General features: G+C 51.2%; 1 protein-coding gene across 1 annotated transcript in view; it reads right to left on the reverse strand.

Moving 5' to 3' along the window:
• Nucleotides 1-236: 236 nt before the first annotated feature.
• DNHD1 (dynein heavy chain domain 1) overlaps nt 237-13,664 on the reverse strand; it is a 68,740-nt gene continuing 55,312 nt past the window's right edge. The window contains 15 exon segments of the mRNA XM_068987996.1: nt 237-587; nt 781-1,568; nt 1,792-1,941; nt 2,103-2,194; nt 2,912-3,113; nt 3,202-3,324; nt 3,490-3,676; nt 3,863-4,825; nt 4,946-5,124; nt 5,302-5,454; nt 5,665-5,937; nt 10,790-11,261; nt 11,477-11,908; nt 12,040-12,222; nt 12,466-12,615. Of these exon segments, the coding sequence (XP_068844097.1) occupies nt 237-587; nt 781-1,568; nt 1,792-1,941; nt 2,103-2,194; nt 2,912-3,113; nt 3,202-3,324; nt 3,490-3,676; nt 3,863-4,825; nt 4,946-5,124; nt 5,302-5,454; nt 5,665-5,937; nt 10,790-11,261; nt 11,477-11,908; nt 12,040-12,222; nt 12,466-12,615 (4,698 nt within the window).

Genomic DNA, 13,664 nt, shown 5'->3' on the forward strand with positions numbered 1-13,664 from the left:
CTTGGAGACAGGACTAACCCCAGGTCCATCTCCCCACAGTGTCCCCACACTTGCCTCTCCCCAAGTGCCAGGCACACATCCTCTTCTACCTTCAATGTGAATAGACCTCCTCTTTCTCAGATGTACACACTGTTTTCCCCTCGGTGTGTCACTTTGTCTGTGTGCACACATCTACCTCCCTTATAAGTCTCAGAAACATTTCATCAGTTCAGTCCAACTTTATTTTGGCTGAGGGCTCAGGACAACGGAGGGCTGCACACGTGGACTCTCCTTTGGATGCAGGTGGCGGGGCTGAGCTTGGTGGGCAGGGGCAGGTGCATCAGGACCTTCCTCCTGTGTAGCCTAGTGGTGCCCAGGGGCCCTTCCAAGTACACAGGGCAGGAATACACTGCCAGGCCGCCTCGGGGTGGCAGGTCATTAGCCGCTGGGGCCTGGGCACTGACGCTGACGGGAGGCAGAGGGCTGGGTTGACTGGAGGAGCTGTCTTGCAAGGCCCCTGCTACCGGGTCCCACTTGGCATTGTGAAGCTGCAGTCCAATCAGCAGCAGCCCCATCTCTGGAACCGTGGGATGTGGGCTGTTCGCCACCTGGGGGCGCCAGAAACTGGTCAGGCAAGGCTAAGAAACTAAGGGGTCCCGGTGGAGTCGGATCAGAGAAGCAGGTGAGCTACTGAGGAAGTAGAACCAAGAGGAGCTAAGGCGAGGGGCCTAGCTACACTGCGAGGTGTAACCAGGGATATGAAGGGGCGGAACTGGAAACGAAGGGGTAGCACGAAGATACCTGGAAGTGCAGAGGACTGATCAGCTCCTGTCGTTTGTGGGGGAGTTGACAGGAGCTGGAGGTTTGGCAAGCTAGGAAATTGGTCGGGGCGACCACAGCAAAGGTAGCTTCCCAACGCAGGGACAGCAGCAGGCGGCGCGGGTGGCAAAAGGCTGACAGGTGAAAGATGCGCTCTGGTACTTGGGTCCCCACACCCAGGTAGCGAAGCAACAGCTGCCCACGGCGCGACAGCTGTCGCAGCCAGTGCCAGGGCGGCTGCGGCCCGGCAGGCGCGTGGGGTCGCCAAGGCGCGGGTAGGCGGCCAGTCCAGAGAGCCTGAGCCACCGCGGCACAGCGCCGGGCGGCACACGGGGGCGCGCCCTTCAGCTGCTGCAGCAGGCAATCCAGGTCCCTCTGCAGCGCGCCCACCAGCTGGCTCAGTTCCAGCACCTCCGTCTTGAGGAAGCCCTCCAGCGGCAGCGGCGCACTCAGCCCCAGCTCCCCGAACCCCACGCCAGACTCCTCTTGGCGCGTGGTCTCGGTCAGCTGAGCCTGCAGTGACTCCAGTCTCCGCTTGGCTTGAGCTAGGCGTTGCCGCAGCCGCCTTTCGGCACGCCGCGAGGTCCCACGGGCCGCGGGCACCCAAGTAGGTGAACACCGCTGCAGCGCACTCAGGATGGCGCGGCTCTGGCGTCGCAACAGCCAGGTCTGGGAGCCAGCACTCAGTCCGCAGATCCGGGGTTCAGGCGGTGTGGGCAGTAGGTGCATCTGAGCCTTGCACTCCTCCAGAGCATCCAGCTCCTTTAGTTCTTAGGGGTTGGAGAGGATGGGTGAGAGATAAGACCATCTCTTTCCACCCCAGACCCAAGGAGTAGTTGGCCTTCCTCTGAAACTTGAACCCATCATTATCCCATAACTATGTCAATATCCTCCTTTCTATACCTTTATTGGTACCTTTGTTATATTCCCTTGAGCAAGGTGGCATTACTGTGCTGCTTCCCGCCCCAACACAGATACCTGACCGCAGCTCACCTGGGCTGGGCATCAGAGTGGCCAGCAGATACTGAGGTGTGTGTGGCTGGGCTCCATTCCCGCTGCTGGAGCTCAGGCAGGCTCGCGTGAGGCTGATCAGGACCTCCCTGTCCTTGTCATCTCCCACAGGACCCCCATAGAAAACCGAAGCTGAGGGTGAGGTCAGAGCCCCTCAGCTTCAGTCCCTCCCATTTCCACCACCTCCCAAACCGAAGTAGTAGATGATGTCCCATCTCAGTGCTCCCCCAGCCCACTCCCTTCTGGGTTCTCCTGGGGGCTGGTGACTACATGGGGGACAGGAGGAGTCTCACCGGCCAGCTCCCTCATGGCAACACTAGGATTGCTAAGGCTGGCCCACAGCTGGTCTTGGATCTGCAGGACGTGGGTCAGGGTTGCTTGACTCCTGAGGATGGAGAGCAGGAAGTTGGGTTTCAAAACTGTTTATATGCTGAGGATTTTCACATCTTTCTCTCCAACCCAAACTTCTCTCCTGAGCTCCAGACCCATGAGGCTTACTAGTCATTGCCACTTGGCACCTCAAATTTCCTTTCAACTGAAATCATCATTTTCCCCCACACCAGCCACCCAGTTGTCCAGCGCTGAAATCTGAGACTCATCCTTGACTCTTCCTTCTTCCTCACCCCATGATCTCATTTCTCGATACTGCAAGAGCCTCCCAAAACTATTCTGCTTGCCTTCAGCCCACCCCATCTGGTCCGTTCTCCACACTGCTGCCAGACTGACCTTTCCAACAAACGAATGGGATCATGTTTCTTCTATCTAAAGCCCTTTAGTGGCTTCCCACTGTCCTCAGGATCCGATCAGTCCCACAAGCCTTTCCTCTCCCCGCTGCCCCCCAGCATGTCTGCCTCAGCCACACTGAAGCCTTCTCTCTCCTGCTAAGCTTAGTTCCCTCTGCTCAGAAAGGCCTCATCTCCTCCTGATCTGCTCTGCTGTCAGGACTCAACTCAAAGCAAGATTCCAAAGTCCTTGGAGAAGCCTTCCTTGACTTCTCCTTGCCCTCATATTTTGGAGCTCCCCAGAGATGAATCCCAGCATGGGGAAAATATTCAGTGTTTGCTGAGCGACTGACAGAGCAGGATGGGTGGGGGTCCCTCACCAGTGCCCCCTGTGAGCCTGCAGCTTCATTCCGTAGAGCTGCCGGTGTAGCAGGAGGCCATGTAGGAGAAGCAGAGGCAGCACCCTGCTTGGGGGTTGCACAGAGAGTCCTTGCTGGACTAGCTCCACGCTGTCGACCAGGACATGGCCCAGCTCCAGGGACTGGTCCCAAAAAACAGGCATGGAGTGCTGAGTGAGCACGGCTGGGGAGGAAGGAAAGTGCTGAGTCAGCACAGTGCAGTTGCCCTCTGGGCTCCAATCCAAGAGCCTATGGGGAAGCTCCTTCCTCACCTGGTAAGGAAGCAGTCGCTTCTGCAGACACAGTAAGCCAAAGACGGAAATCCCTGTGGACAGCAGCCACATTCCCGTTTGCTTGTTGAGCAAAAAGCAGTTCTAAGTCCAGGTCCGAGACCTCTAGGGGTCAGACATAGGGCTGAGATCAATTGCTGGATAGGGATCAGACTTGAGGCTAAGGGGTCATACAAAGAGGATGAGGGGATAGACCATGAGACCCAAGTTCAAGCTCAGGCCCAAGTGCAGGATAAAGTCCTAGAAGCCATCTCTAAATAGCAAACCCACCCTTGGCTCCATCCAACAGTCCCAGCAAGGGCTGCAGCAGCTCTTTTGGCCAGTGAGGCATAAGATGACAGTTCTCCAGCACCAGCCATTCCCCCCTGAGCATAGCCTTGTGGAGAGAGCTGATCACGATGGAGACTGGGTCCCAGGTTTCAGAGCCCAGAGCTATCACCTTCAGATGCTTCTTCCCCTGGAAACAAACAACAAAATGGCAGAGTAACTCAAAGAGATCCTAGGATGACCCAAAGGACCCAGAGTAATGCTACAGATGACCCAGAAAGTCCCTGAGTAATCCAGAAAGATCCATAAGAATGTTGGGGGTGGGGTGGGCCTACCACCCACCCCAGCCCTACTGGCCCAGAGGCTAGGCTCAAACCTGCTTATGTCTGGCAGCCAACTTCCGGATAATGGTCAGGTGATGCAGGGTGGCAGTGGGATGACCGGGTGGTGGCAACAAGATCAGTATGGGCTGAGTAGCCTGAGTGTGTTGAAAGGGGATGGTGTGGGCACTCAGGTTTTCATCCAGGGGCCGGCCCAGGAGGCTGGTGGTGAAGGTTGCCAGGGTGCTGACCAGGCACTCAGGTCGCAGCACACGCCACAGGATCAGCTTCTGGAGCAGGCTCAGTGGGTGAGCCCCCGGCCCTGGTGCAGGGCCCAGCACACTGGATGATAGAGAGAGGTAAGCCTGCCAAACACTGGCATGGCCCGCCAGGGATGCACACAGCCCAGCAAATGGGGGCAGCACCTCTAACATCTCACATTCGTGCCAGGTTCTCAGCCCTAGCCAGGCTGGTCGAGCCACACCTGGGACTGGTTTTTCACAGCCTGTGCTGGGAGAGACTGCCAGTCCAGGCCAGAGGGCCAGCCTCTCCAGCTCCGGCGCCTTCCTTGCCACCCGCAACAGAGCCAAAGCACCCAAGACACCCACCAAGGGTACTCGGGTCAGGCCCAGTGTAGCCACAGTGCTGCCTAGTAGCTGGTGGGTCAGCTGTCTCTTCAGCTGCAGCAGACGGCAGGTTACTTCCTCCCGCCGGTGAATCTCACCCTTTATGCTGTTCAGAGCCCGCTTGGTGGCAGCCAGACAATCCTCTGGACTCATATGGAAAAGTGGTAGTAGGTTCTGCAGTGAGCTAAGAGCCTTTATGATGGTCATGCCATGCCAGACCACACGCCGATAGGGTGCCCACACTGCCACCTCCTTCAGCCTCAGCTCTTCTAGGTCCTCTAAATGGGCATGCAGCCGACACAGCTCCCCCTGGGCCCTCACCACGTCTCGCAGGAACTTGGCTGGTCTCTGACGCCGTGGGCCCTGGAGCAGTAGCATCATCAGCAGCCGCTCCTACAAACAGTCACTTATTGCATAATCTGGTCCTTCTCCATGTAGTTCCCCGCTCGGTGACATTCACCTCCACCCCCATACCGGAGCCCATCCCAACCCACAGACTGAATCTCCAGGCACCTCAACAACCACTGCAGCTTCCCAGGAGTCCAGGAATCTGACAGTCAGGTCCCACCAGTGGGTCTCGAGCTCAGGACGCTCTGTGCACAAGATTTCCCGCAGCATCCGTTCTTCTAGGATTTCCGTGTTCACACCCAGGTCCAGCACATTCAGCCCCTTCAGCAATTCACAGCCTAGCACTTGGAGTCACACAGGAGAAATGCTTAACCCCTTCCCTTTGGCAGAGCCAGGGGTGAGGGGCCCAGGGAGCGTGGCTACTGGCTATGGTCCTGAGCCCGCTCTAGGTCAGAATGAGTGAAGCTCAGGCCCTGCTGTGTCCACAAAGCTGTGCTGGCAACTCACCCACTGGGCCTCACCTTTTTCCAAGGCATTGAGGGGGATAGTAGTACTCAGATAGAGGCAGAAGCCAGGCTGCACCTGGGGTGGGCTCAGCTGTTCCCGCTGAAGTAGCCATTGCAGTTCCGGGCAGTCTAGGCCCAGCTCCATGTTGGTCAGTAGCACGGGCAGGCCTGTGCAGGGGAGACAAGGACACCTTACCCGCCATGTCAGCACCTGGGTGCCCCCATGCACTAAGTCTGGCTCCAACCCAGGGTTCTTCCAGAGGATTAGTGCCTGGGATGAAGGTAAGGGTGGAGGTCAGACTAGGGGTTGAGAGGCCTGGGGGGCCACTGAGTAGGGGAGGACACAGGAGACCTTGGGCGGAGAGCATGCATTCTCACCATGGGCAGCTGCCTCCTGGAGCTGAGGCCCCAGCTCTGGGCTGGCGCCTGAGAAGACTTGGAGGTCCGGAGGGGGTGGGGACTGAGTTCCCTCCTCATCCTGCCGTTCTTTCTCCTCTTGCTCCTGCTGCCCTTCCTTTTTCTCCTTCGTCTCCTTGATTCTCTTTTCTTCTGCCTTCTGCTCCTTTGTTTTATCACACTCATCACTATCATCATCTTCATCTTCCATGTTCTCCTCTTTAGACTCTTTTTTATTTCTCTTAAAGCCCTTCCCTGTGGCAGGAAGATGAAGAAGTGCTCTTCTCAGGGAGGGAATCGGGCTCCTGGGGAGCCCTATTCACCCAAGGACTCCAGCTCATGAAGGAAGGTCTGGTCTGCAGGAAGACACCTTAGGAAAGTCACTTAAGCTCTCTAAGACTCAGTTTCCTCATCTGCAAAATGGGTTGATATTAGTGCATTACTAACACCACATAGCGTTCCTGTGAAGATGACGTGAAACAATGCACAGAAAGCACTCCGCTGGCACCTGGCAAGCACCCGGTAGAGGGCAGCTCCCGGTAACTATAAAATTCCAGGGAGGGGTTCTCGTCACCCCTGAAACTAGCTCCATCTCTGCCTTTCTGTAGGTTGGCTAGAACAGTCAGTGCATTTCCCTTTTTGCCTGAGCTAATTCTGTCACTAACAACTATACGAGTCACCACTAGCATAGAGATCAGTGCCTGGAAGTATCGATTTGTGAAAGAAAGCCCATAAACCATGGCCTTGGCCACCGCATGGGCAGTGCTGTGGACCCGGGTTGTTGGTTAACCAACAGCTATCTGCAATCCCCTTCTCTTTGCCTCCTCTACTGCAGGAGCTGGAAAAGATAAATAGTGTTTTGTTTTATGTTGGGAAATTTAAGCATAACTTTTTCAAAAAATTAAGTGTTTAAGAGATGGGCAAATAGAGGTTGCCAGACCCACAATTTGATGTGTTTGTTTCCTATTGCTTAACAAATTATCACAAACTTAACAGCTAAAAACAACACACATTTATTATCTCTCAGTTTAGTAGGTTAGAAATCTGACCAGACGCTCTGCTCAGAGTTATACCAGGCTAAAATTGAGACTAAAATCATGGGTTGCACTGCTCAACTGGGACTTGGGTGTTCTTCCAGGCTTACCATTTTATGGGTTTTGTTTGTTTGTTTGTTTGTTTGTTTGTTTTATTGAAGTACAGTTGGTTTATAGTGCCGTTAGTTTCAGGTATACAGTAAAATGATTCAAATATATATGTGTGTATTCTTTTTCAGATTTTCTCCATTATGGGTCTTTACAAAATATTGAATATAGTTCCCTGTGCTATAAGTAGTCCTTGTTGTTTATCTATTGTATCTGTAGTAGCATACTTTAATATCTGCTAATTCCAAACTCCTAATTTATCCTACCTCTCCTTTCCCTTTAGTAACCATAACTTTATTTTCTATAAGTATGTCTATTTTATAAATAAATTCATTTGTTTCACTTTTTTTTTAGATTCCACATATAAGTGATATGTGCTATTTGTGCATCTGGCTATCCAGATTTCTGGAAGATTTTTTATTTTTCTGATGAAAGGGACACATACTGGCTAGGAGCACCTCTGACATGATGCTTGGAGGGATAGTAGCATTTGATAGCAAATATGGTGGCTTTAAAACAATAGAAATTTATTCTCTTAGTGGCCTTGAGACCAGAAATCCAAAATCAAGGTGTTGGCAAGAATGCACTCCTTCTGAAGGCTTTAAGGAAGATTTCTTTCTTGCCTCTTCCAGCTTCTGGTGGTTCTAGGAGTTCCTTGGCTTGTGGCTACATAACTCCACTGTCTTTCCCTTCACGTGGCCTTCCTCTGGGCTCCTATGCCTTATCTTCTATCTCTTATAAGGACACATCACTGGATTTAGGCCAACCCTCGAAATCTAGGATGGTCTCATTGCAAACCCTTAACTTAATTATATCTACAAAGACTCCTTTTCCAAAAAAGATCATATTCGTAGGTTCTGGAGGTTAGGATGAGGATATATCTTTGGGTGGACACCATCCAACCCACTACAATGTGATATATGACTATACCAAGGGTCATAGGTCAGAAAGCTGGAAGATTCTGAGTGCTTGGAGGCAACACTAAAGCCCTATACCTAATTATCCCGGTCCTTTTTATTGGATAAGAAGGACTTATCCAATAAAATAAGTCCATTTGTTTAAGCCATGGTGAGTAGGATTTTTGTTACAGGTAGTAAGCAGCAGTGAGGATTTTTCTTTTCCTTACTGGTAAGGTGGCTAGGCTATGTGTAGCTAAAAAGCTGGCTCATCTCATGGGACTTGGCCCCTGTGCTCACTGAACTTTAGTAGACTTAGTAGTAGATGCTGGAGCAAGCTGGCTGCACCTCTTCTTAGTGAAACAATCTCCAGAAAGAACTTAAAGGGAATTCCTTCCTTCTCATATCAAGCAGTGTTAGATCACACATGATCAGGTACTCATGCACCTTGCTGACTTCTAAAAAATGATTCTGTACATCATATCACATGGAATAGGAAATCACAGGCTATTGGATAATCAGGGATGCCTCCAGGTTCATCGCAAGCACTTCTCTCCCTGCATTCCCTGCCTGTCAAGAGTAGTCTCTCTCCCCCTTTTGATCCACATACTTCCAAGTAAGGGCTGCATTGCATGACCAGTCAGCCTAAGCTCCCCCCAATACTATTTTCTTAATACAGCCCTGAGGTGAGGGCCAAGGTTTAGATGGATGACAGTTACACTAAGGCTTAGTGGAATTGGTGGAGTCCCCAGAACCAATGTTAAGAGACAGAAGCCAGAAGTTGGGGCTTAAATTCAACAACGAGAATATATCAAGAGTTCTGGCATCAGTTAATAGAGTCTTTACAAATGAAATCTGGAGGAGAAAAGCTAAGGGATTTTAGGAGATTAGCCAGAAATTCCCCCATCTGGTAATAAGTGTTTGCTTAATTTTACAATACATCCTAAGCCCCCATACCCATTCCAATAGGAAGTGGACATTTATGGTATAACGGCTACCAACAGGGTACTCTTGCCTGACCTTCCTCTCACAGATACTTCTGGGGGACAATGGGCAAGGAAAATTATACTATTTATCAGAACTTAGGGCAGCTGAACTGGTTGTCCAGGAACTCACTCCAGTGAATTCAATTAGCCAGTGAAATGATGCTAATCTTTTACCTTCTGTCTGGCATTGCACAGTATCTGCTAGAGACCAATATAATGTGTATTTCTTGCCCTTTCCAAGTTGCTAAACAGAAGTTTATTATAGTTATCTTGATTTGATTTTGCTTCTCTTTGCTTATCAGGTGTATTCTTAAGGTGAGATTCACTTAATCTAGAATAGTTTACAGAACCACCATGAAAAGCCATATCCAGATCTGATCAAGAGATTATTCAGAGTTTCAGGACTCAGCATTGGATATAGCAGCTAGGGTGTCTCTTATTAGAGAGGGGGTAAATTAATTTATAGCTACACGTGTGCTAGCTGTATAGTGGATGTTTTTGTAATGGTGTATGGGCACAACAGAAAGTCATATACTGGACAGCCAAGGGATGGACTGTAATATTGACAGCAGTAAGACACTGGTGGTAGTAATGACTACTGACTCAATGGACATGCATTTGAGCCAACTCTGGGAGATAGTGAAGAACAGGGAAGCCTGGCATGCTGTAGTCCATGGGGTCACCAAGAGTCAGACATGACTCAGCGACTAAATAGCAACAACAGCAAATAATGACTAATGTTTCTGAGAACTTATTATATAGTAGGCACTGTGTGAACTCTTTTTTCGTGAATTATCTTAATTCTTACAACACTTTATGAGATGGCTATAAGACCCTGATTTTATTGGCAAACTTAGGCTTTCAGTTCAGTTCAGTCGCTCAAGTCATGTCCGACCCTTTGCGACCCCATGGACTGCAGCATGCCAGGCCTCCCTGTCCATCACCAACTCCCAGAGTTTACCCAAACTCATCTCCATTGAGTCGGTGATGCCATCCAACCATCTCATCCTCTGTCATCCCCTTCTCCTCCTGCCTTCAACCTTTCCTAACATCAGGGGTCAGCTCTTTGCATCAGGTGGCCAAAGTACTGGAGTTTCAGCTTCAACATCAGTCCTTCCAATGAGCACTCAGGACTGATCTCCTTTAGGATGGACTGGCTGGATCTCCTTAAAGTCCAAGGGGCTCTCAAGAATCTTTTCCAACACCACAGTTCAAAAGCATCAATTCTTCGGCACTCAGCTTTCTTTATAGTCCAGCTCTCACATCCATACATGACTACTGGAAAAATCATAGCCTTGACTAGATTGACCTTTGTTGGCAAAGTAATGTCTCTGCTTTTTAATATTTTTTAAACTTAGGCTTTAGAGAGATTAAATACCTTACCTTAGGTCACACAGCTGACAAAGTGCAAATATTTGACCCAGGTAGTTTTTAGTTTCATGCATTGGAGAAGGAAATGACAACCCACTCCACTGTTCTTGCCTGGAGAATCCCAGGGATGGGGAAGCCTGGTGGGCTGCTGTCTATGGGGTCGCACAGAGTCGGACATGACTGAAGCGACTTAGCAGCAGCAACAGTAGCATCAGTCTGCTTAAAGAGCCCTGGTTACAGACCACTTTATTATATACTTTCTGTTCTAGAAATCTATTATTTTTACCAGTACAACCCTCAGCCCCTTCTTCTCGGAAATAAACACTCTTCCTTCCTTCCCCTAGAAAATGCTCCTTCTGATGCTCTATCCAGATGGGTCCCTGATCCAAGCAGAACCAATGGAAATATTTCCCAAAATTCCTGATAAATTTGAATAGGAAAGCTCTGAGTCATAGTCCAAGGTTCTAACAGTGCTGAGCAGACCAGGAAGTGGAAGATTATGGTCAGCCACATAGATTCACAATCATTGCAGTATGGGCCCAAAAATATACATGTGACCCGATTTATTAATATCATATTGGCTGAAGAAATCTGGGATACCTTGGCCATGAATATTTAGTGTCTTCATTGTGAAGGGGAAGAGTGCATGTGGCTGAGAGTGTTGAGCAGCTCAGATACCAAGAAGTGTTGTGTTTATTATCCCTGGATTTACCTGTGCCATTGGTGGGACCGGTGGCCAAGCGTCCAGCCTCTTCCAGAGGCAGCGGCTTCAGCCAGATGAGGGCCTCGTTGCCGGGGTCAAGCAGCAGGGGCCAACGGCAACTGAAGTAGTGAGTGCGGCTTCGCAAAAGCAGCGCTGCCAGGCGGGCTGACTTTGCCTGGGGCTTCATGTCTCGGTCCCACTGGAACTGTTCAGATTCGGAGCTCAGCAAGGACACAAGGCTGAAGGGAGAGCGTGTGGAGAGCAAGGGGTTCTTTGGCAACGTGGCGGCAGATTTCTGCATCTGCTTCAGGGCCTGTGCCACGTCATCTGGGCCCAGCGGCTCCTGACAGCCCCTGCAGAGAGCCAGCCACTTGTCCAACAGCTCCTGGCGTCGCACTGGTGGGAAGGGACCCAGGTAGTTGATGGCAGCTGAACACAAGAGGGCATCTCCGAGCACCGTGGAGGAGTGACCCTTCAACTTCTGGTGTGGAAGGGAAGACCAGACAGTGTGTAGGCCGGCGGGGAGGGTACAGGTGGAAGGTCTGGTGGAGAGGGAGCGAGGCAGGGTGTGGGGGAAAGCACGGCAAGGAGGGCAGAGTGGGACAGAGGGAGGCAGTGGGGGCATGGGGAGGGGCAGAGGAGTGGTCTGCAGTGCAGAAATGAGCTTTAGGGAGCAGTCTAGAAGGAGCTGGTTACCTGGAGCTCCGTAGTCCAGGAATGCATAGGCGTGAGCAGGGCAGCCTCAACCGGCCACTTGTGATATTTGCCACACTGAGCCTGTCCCAGATTCTCGACCACACGCTTGTGGGAAGTTTGGGCATTTTCCAGATTCTTGGACAGAGCCAAACTGTGCTCTAGAAGCTCCTGGGCCTGGAACTGGTACTGGCCCAGGCGGGCCTGCTCCCGAGCCAGTGTTGCCTCCACCTGCCGCAGCAGCAGGCCCGTGGGCAGTCCTCGGCGCTGTGCCAGCCCGTAGCACAGAACGGCCCAGAGCCAGGCTGCCAGGCTTGCTATAGGTATGCTCACTGCCCGCAAGTCTGCATCGCTCATGCCTGGAGCTTTCAGAGCCAGGTTTAACTTGATCATCTCTGCGTCTGTCATCTTCTCCTTGGGGAAGAACACCAGCTCCTGGGGGAGTGTGTGTTAAGAGGGGTGGGGGAAGACATGGATGCTCTGACCTTGCCCCAACAGCCTCGCTCTGCCAAGTTGCCGCTTCATGCCTGCATTTCTCCTCCTCCGTGGAGCCCCACATTTCTTACCTGATAAAAATCCTCAGAGCATAGCAGCTGCTTGGCACTGGCCCAGCCTGTTTCACGGTGGAAGAGGTCACACAGAGCATCGGTCACCTGGACCACAGACTCTGGTGGTGCTCGATAGCTTCGTATCTCCTCAAAGTCAGCCACCTGCAGCTGGCTCAGGGGCTCCAGAAATGCCTTGCCCATCTAAACAAGGAGAGACGGGCAGTTGAAGTGAGCTCCCAGAATGTCCTCTCTTCCTTCAAGGTATTTCCAGGAGGGACCATCTTCTCCTAGGGTCTCCAAGGGACCACACCCCAAGCCATCCTATTACCTTTGCCCCAGGAGACTCCATGACAAGCCAACCCATCCTCTCCTCTGGGCATCCTAGGAGAGGTTGTCCCCTTCTGAGAGGGGATCAGTGCAGGGCAGGTGGTGGGAAGAGCACACCTGCTCTAGGAAAGCCTCATACTGAGCCCGCAGGGCATCCCGCTTCTTGGTCAGGTTCTCAATGAGGTTCTCCTGCTGCCGACACTCTATCAGCTGCCGCTTGTACAGAATCTTGCTTTGGTCTATCTGGTGATTCAGTCTGCCAAGGCTCTGCGAACAGAGTTTAGGCTCTGCAGCTCCAGATCTTGGGCCAGGTGGGACTACTCCAAGGGAAGACCCCACATGGGCTTGGACTCAGGCATCCTCTTGACAGTTGTATGACCAAGTTGACTGTTAAGGTGACCAAGTTGAACTCCAAGTAGGGTACAGATACGTGCTGAGCTCTGAAACTGTCATTCCCCAGTCTGTGAGTTATACATCTAGTCAGGCAGCCTCACTGAGTGGCTGGGGTGCTTCTGACCTACCATACAGGCCTAGGCGATCTGAATCCAAAGCCTGCATGCTTAACCACTGGGTGACACTCTATCTTACTTGACCCGCTAGTGGCGTTTGTCACAGAAGCTCCTCCCTGTTGCAACGTTCTCCTCCCTTGACTTTCATGAGACCATGCTCTTCTTTGGCTTCTGTGGCTGCTCTTCCTCATTCTCTTCCTCTGCTATCCCTTAAATATGTCTCAAAAAGTTTTCAGGGCCCCCTTATCTTACCATCTTTCTGTGTACCTCCCTAAACTCATGGCTCTGATTATCACTTCTATTTTAACAACTCCAAATATCTAGCCAGATTCTTCCCCAAGACCCACACCTCCATATCCATCTGCTTAGTGGGAATTTCCTCTTCAGTGTCTCTCAGACCCCTCAGACTCCACATGTCCAGAATTGAATGTATTGAATATGGCTCCTCAGATCTCTTACAATCCTATTCATCTCTTCATGCATTCTTTTCTCAGAGATCTGTGGCAAAATACATCCAAGTTTCCCAAGGAAGAAACCTGACGGTTACCCTGACTCCACCTCTTCTAGTCCCCAAAATCAAGCCCATCTTCAAGCAAGGCTTTTCTGTTTTATCTCCAATACATCTCTCATGTCTACTTCCATCCCCAAAACCATGACTCACACCCATGCTCTCTCACTCCTGACCTTTTGCACTGGCTTCCTAACTCCTACTCCCCGTCCTCTAATCTGCTTTTCATGCTGCAAGCCTATTTGGTTCTCTCAAAGGCAAACATCAAATCATCATCTCTCTTAACACTCGCTACTGTT

This window comes from Capricornis sumatraensis, chromosome 16 (genome assembly GCF_032405125.1).
Source record: "Capricornis sumatraensis isolate serow.1 chromosome 16, serow.2, whole genome shotgun sequence".
Taxonomy (NCBI): Eukaryota; Metazoa; Chordata; class Mammalia; order Artiodactyla; family Bovidae; genus Capricornis; species Capricornis sumatraensis.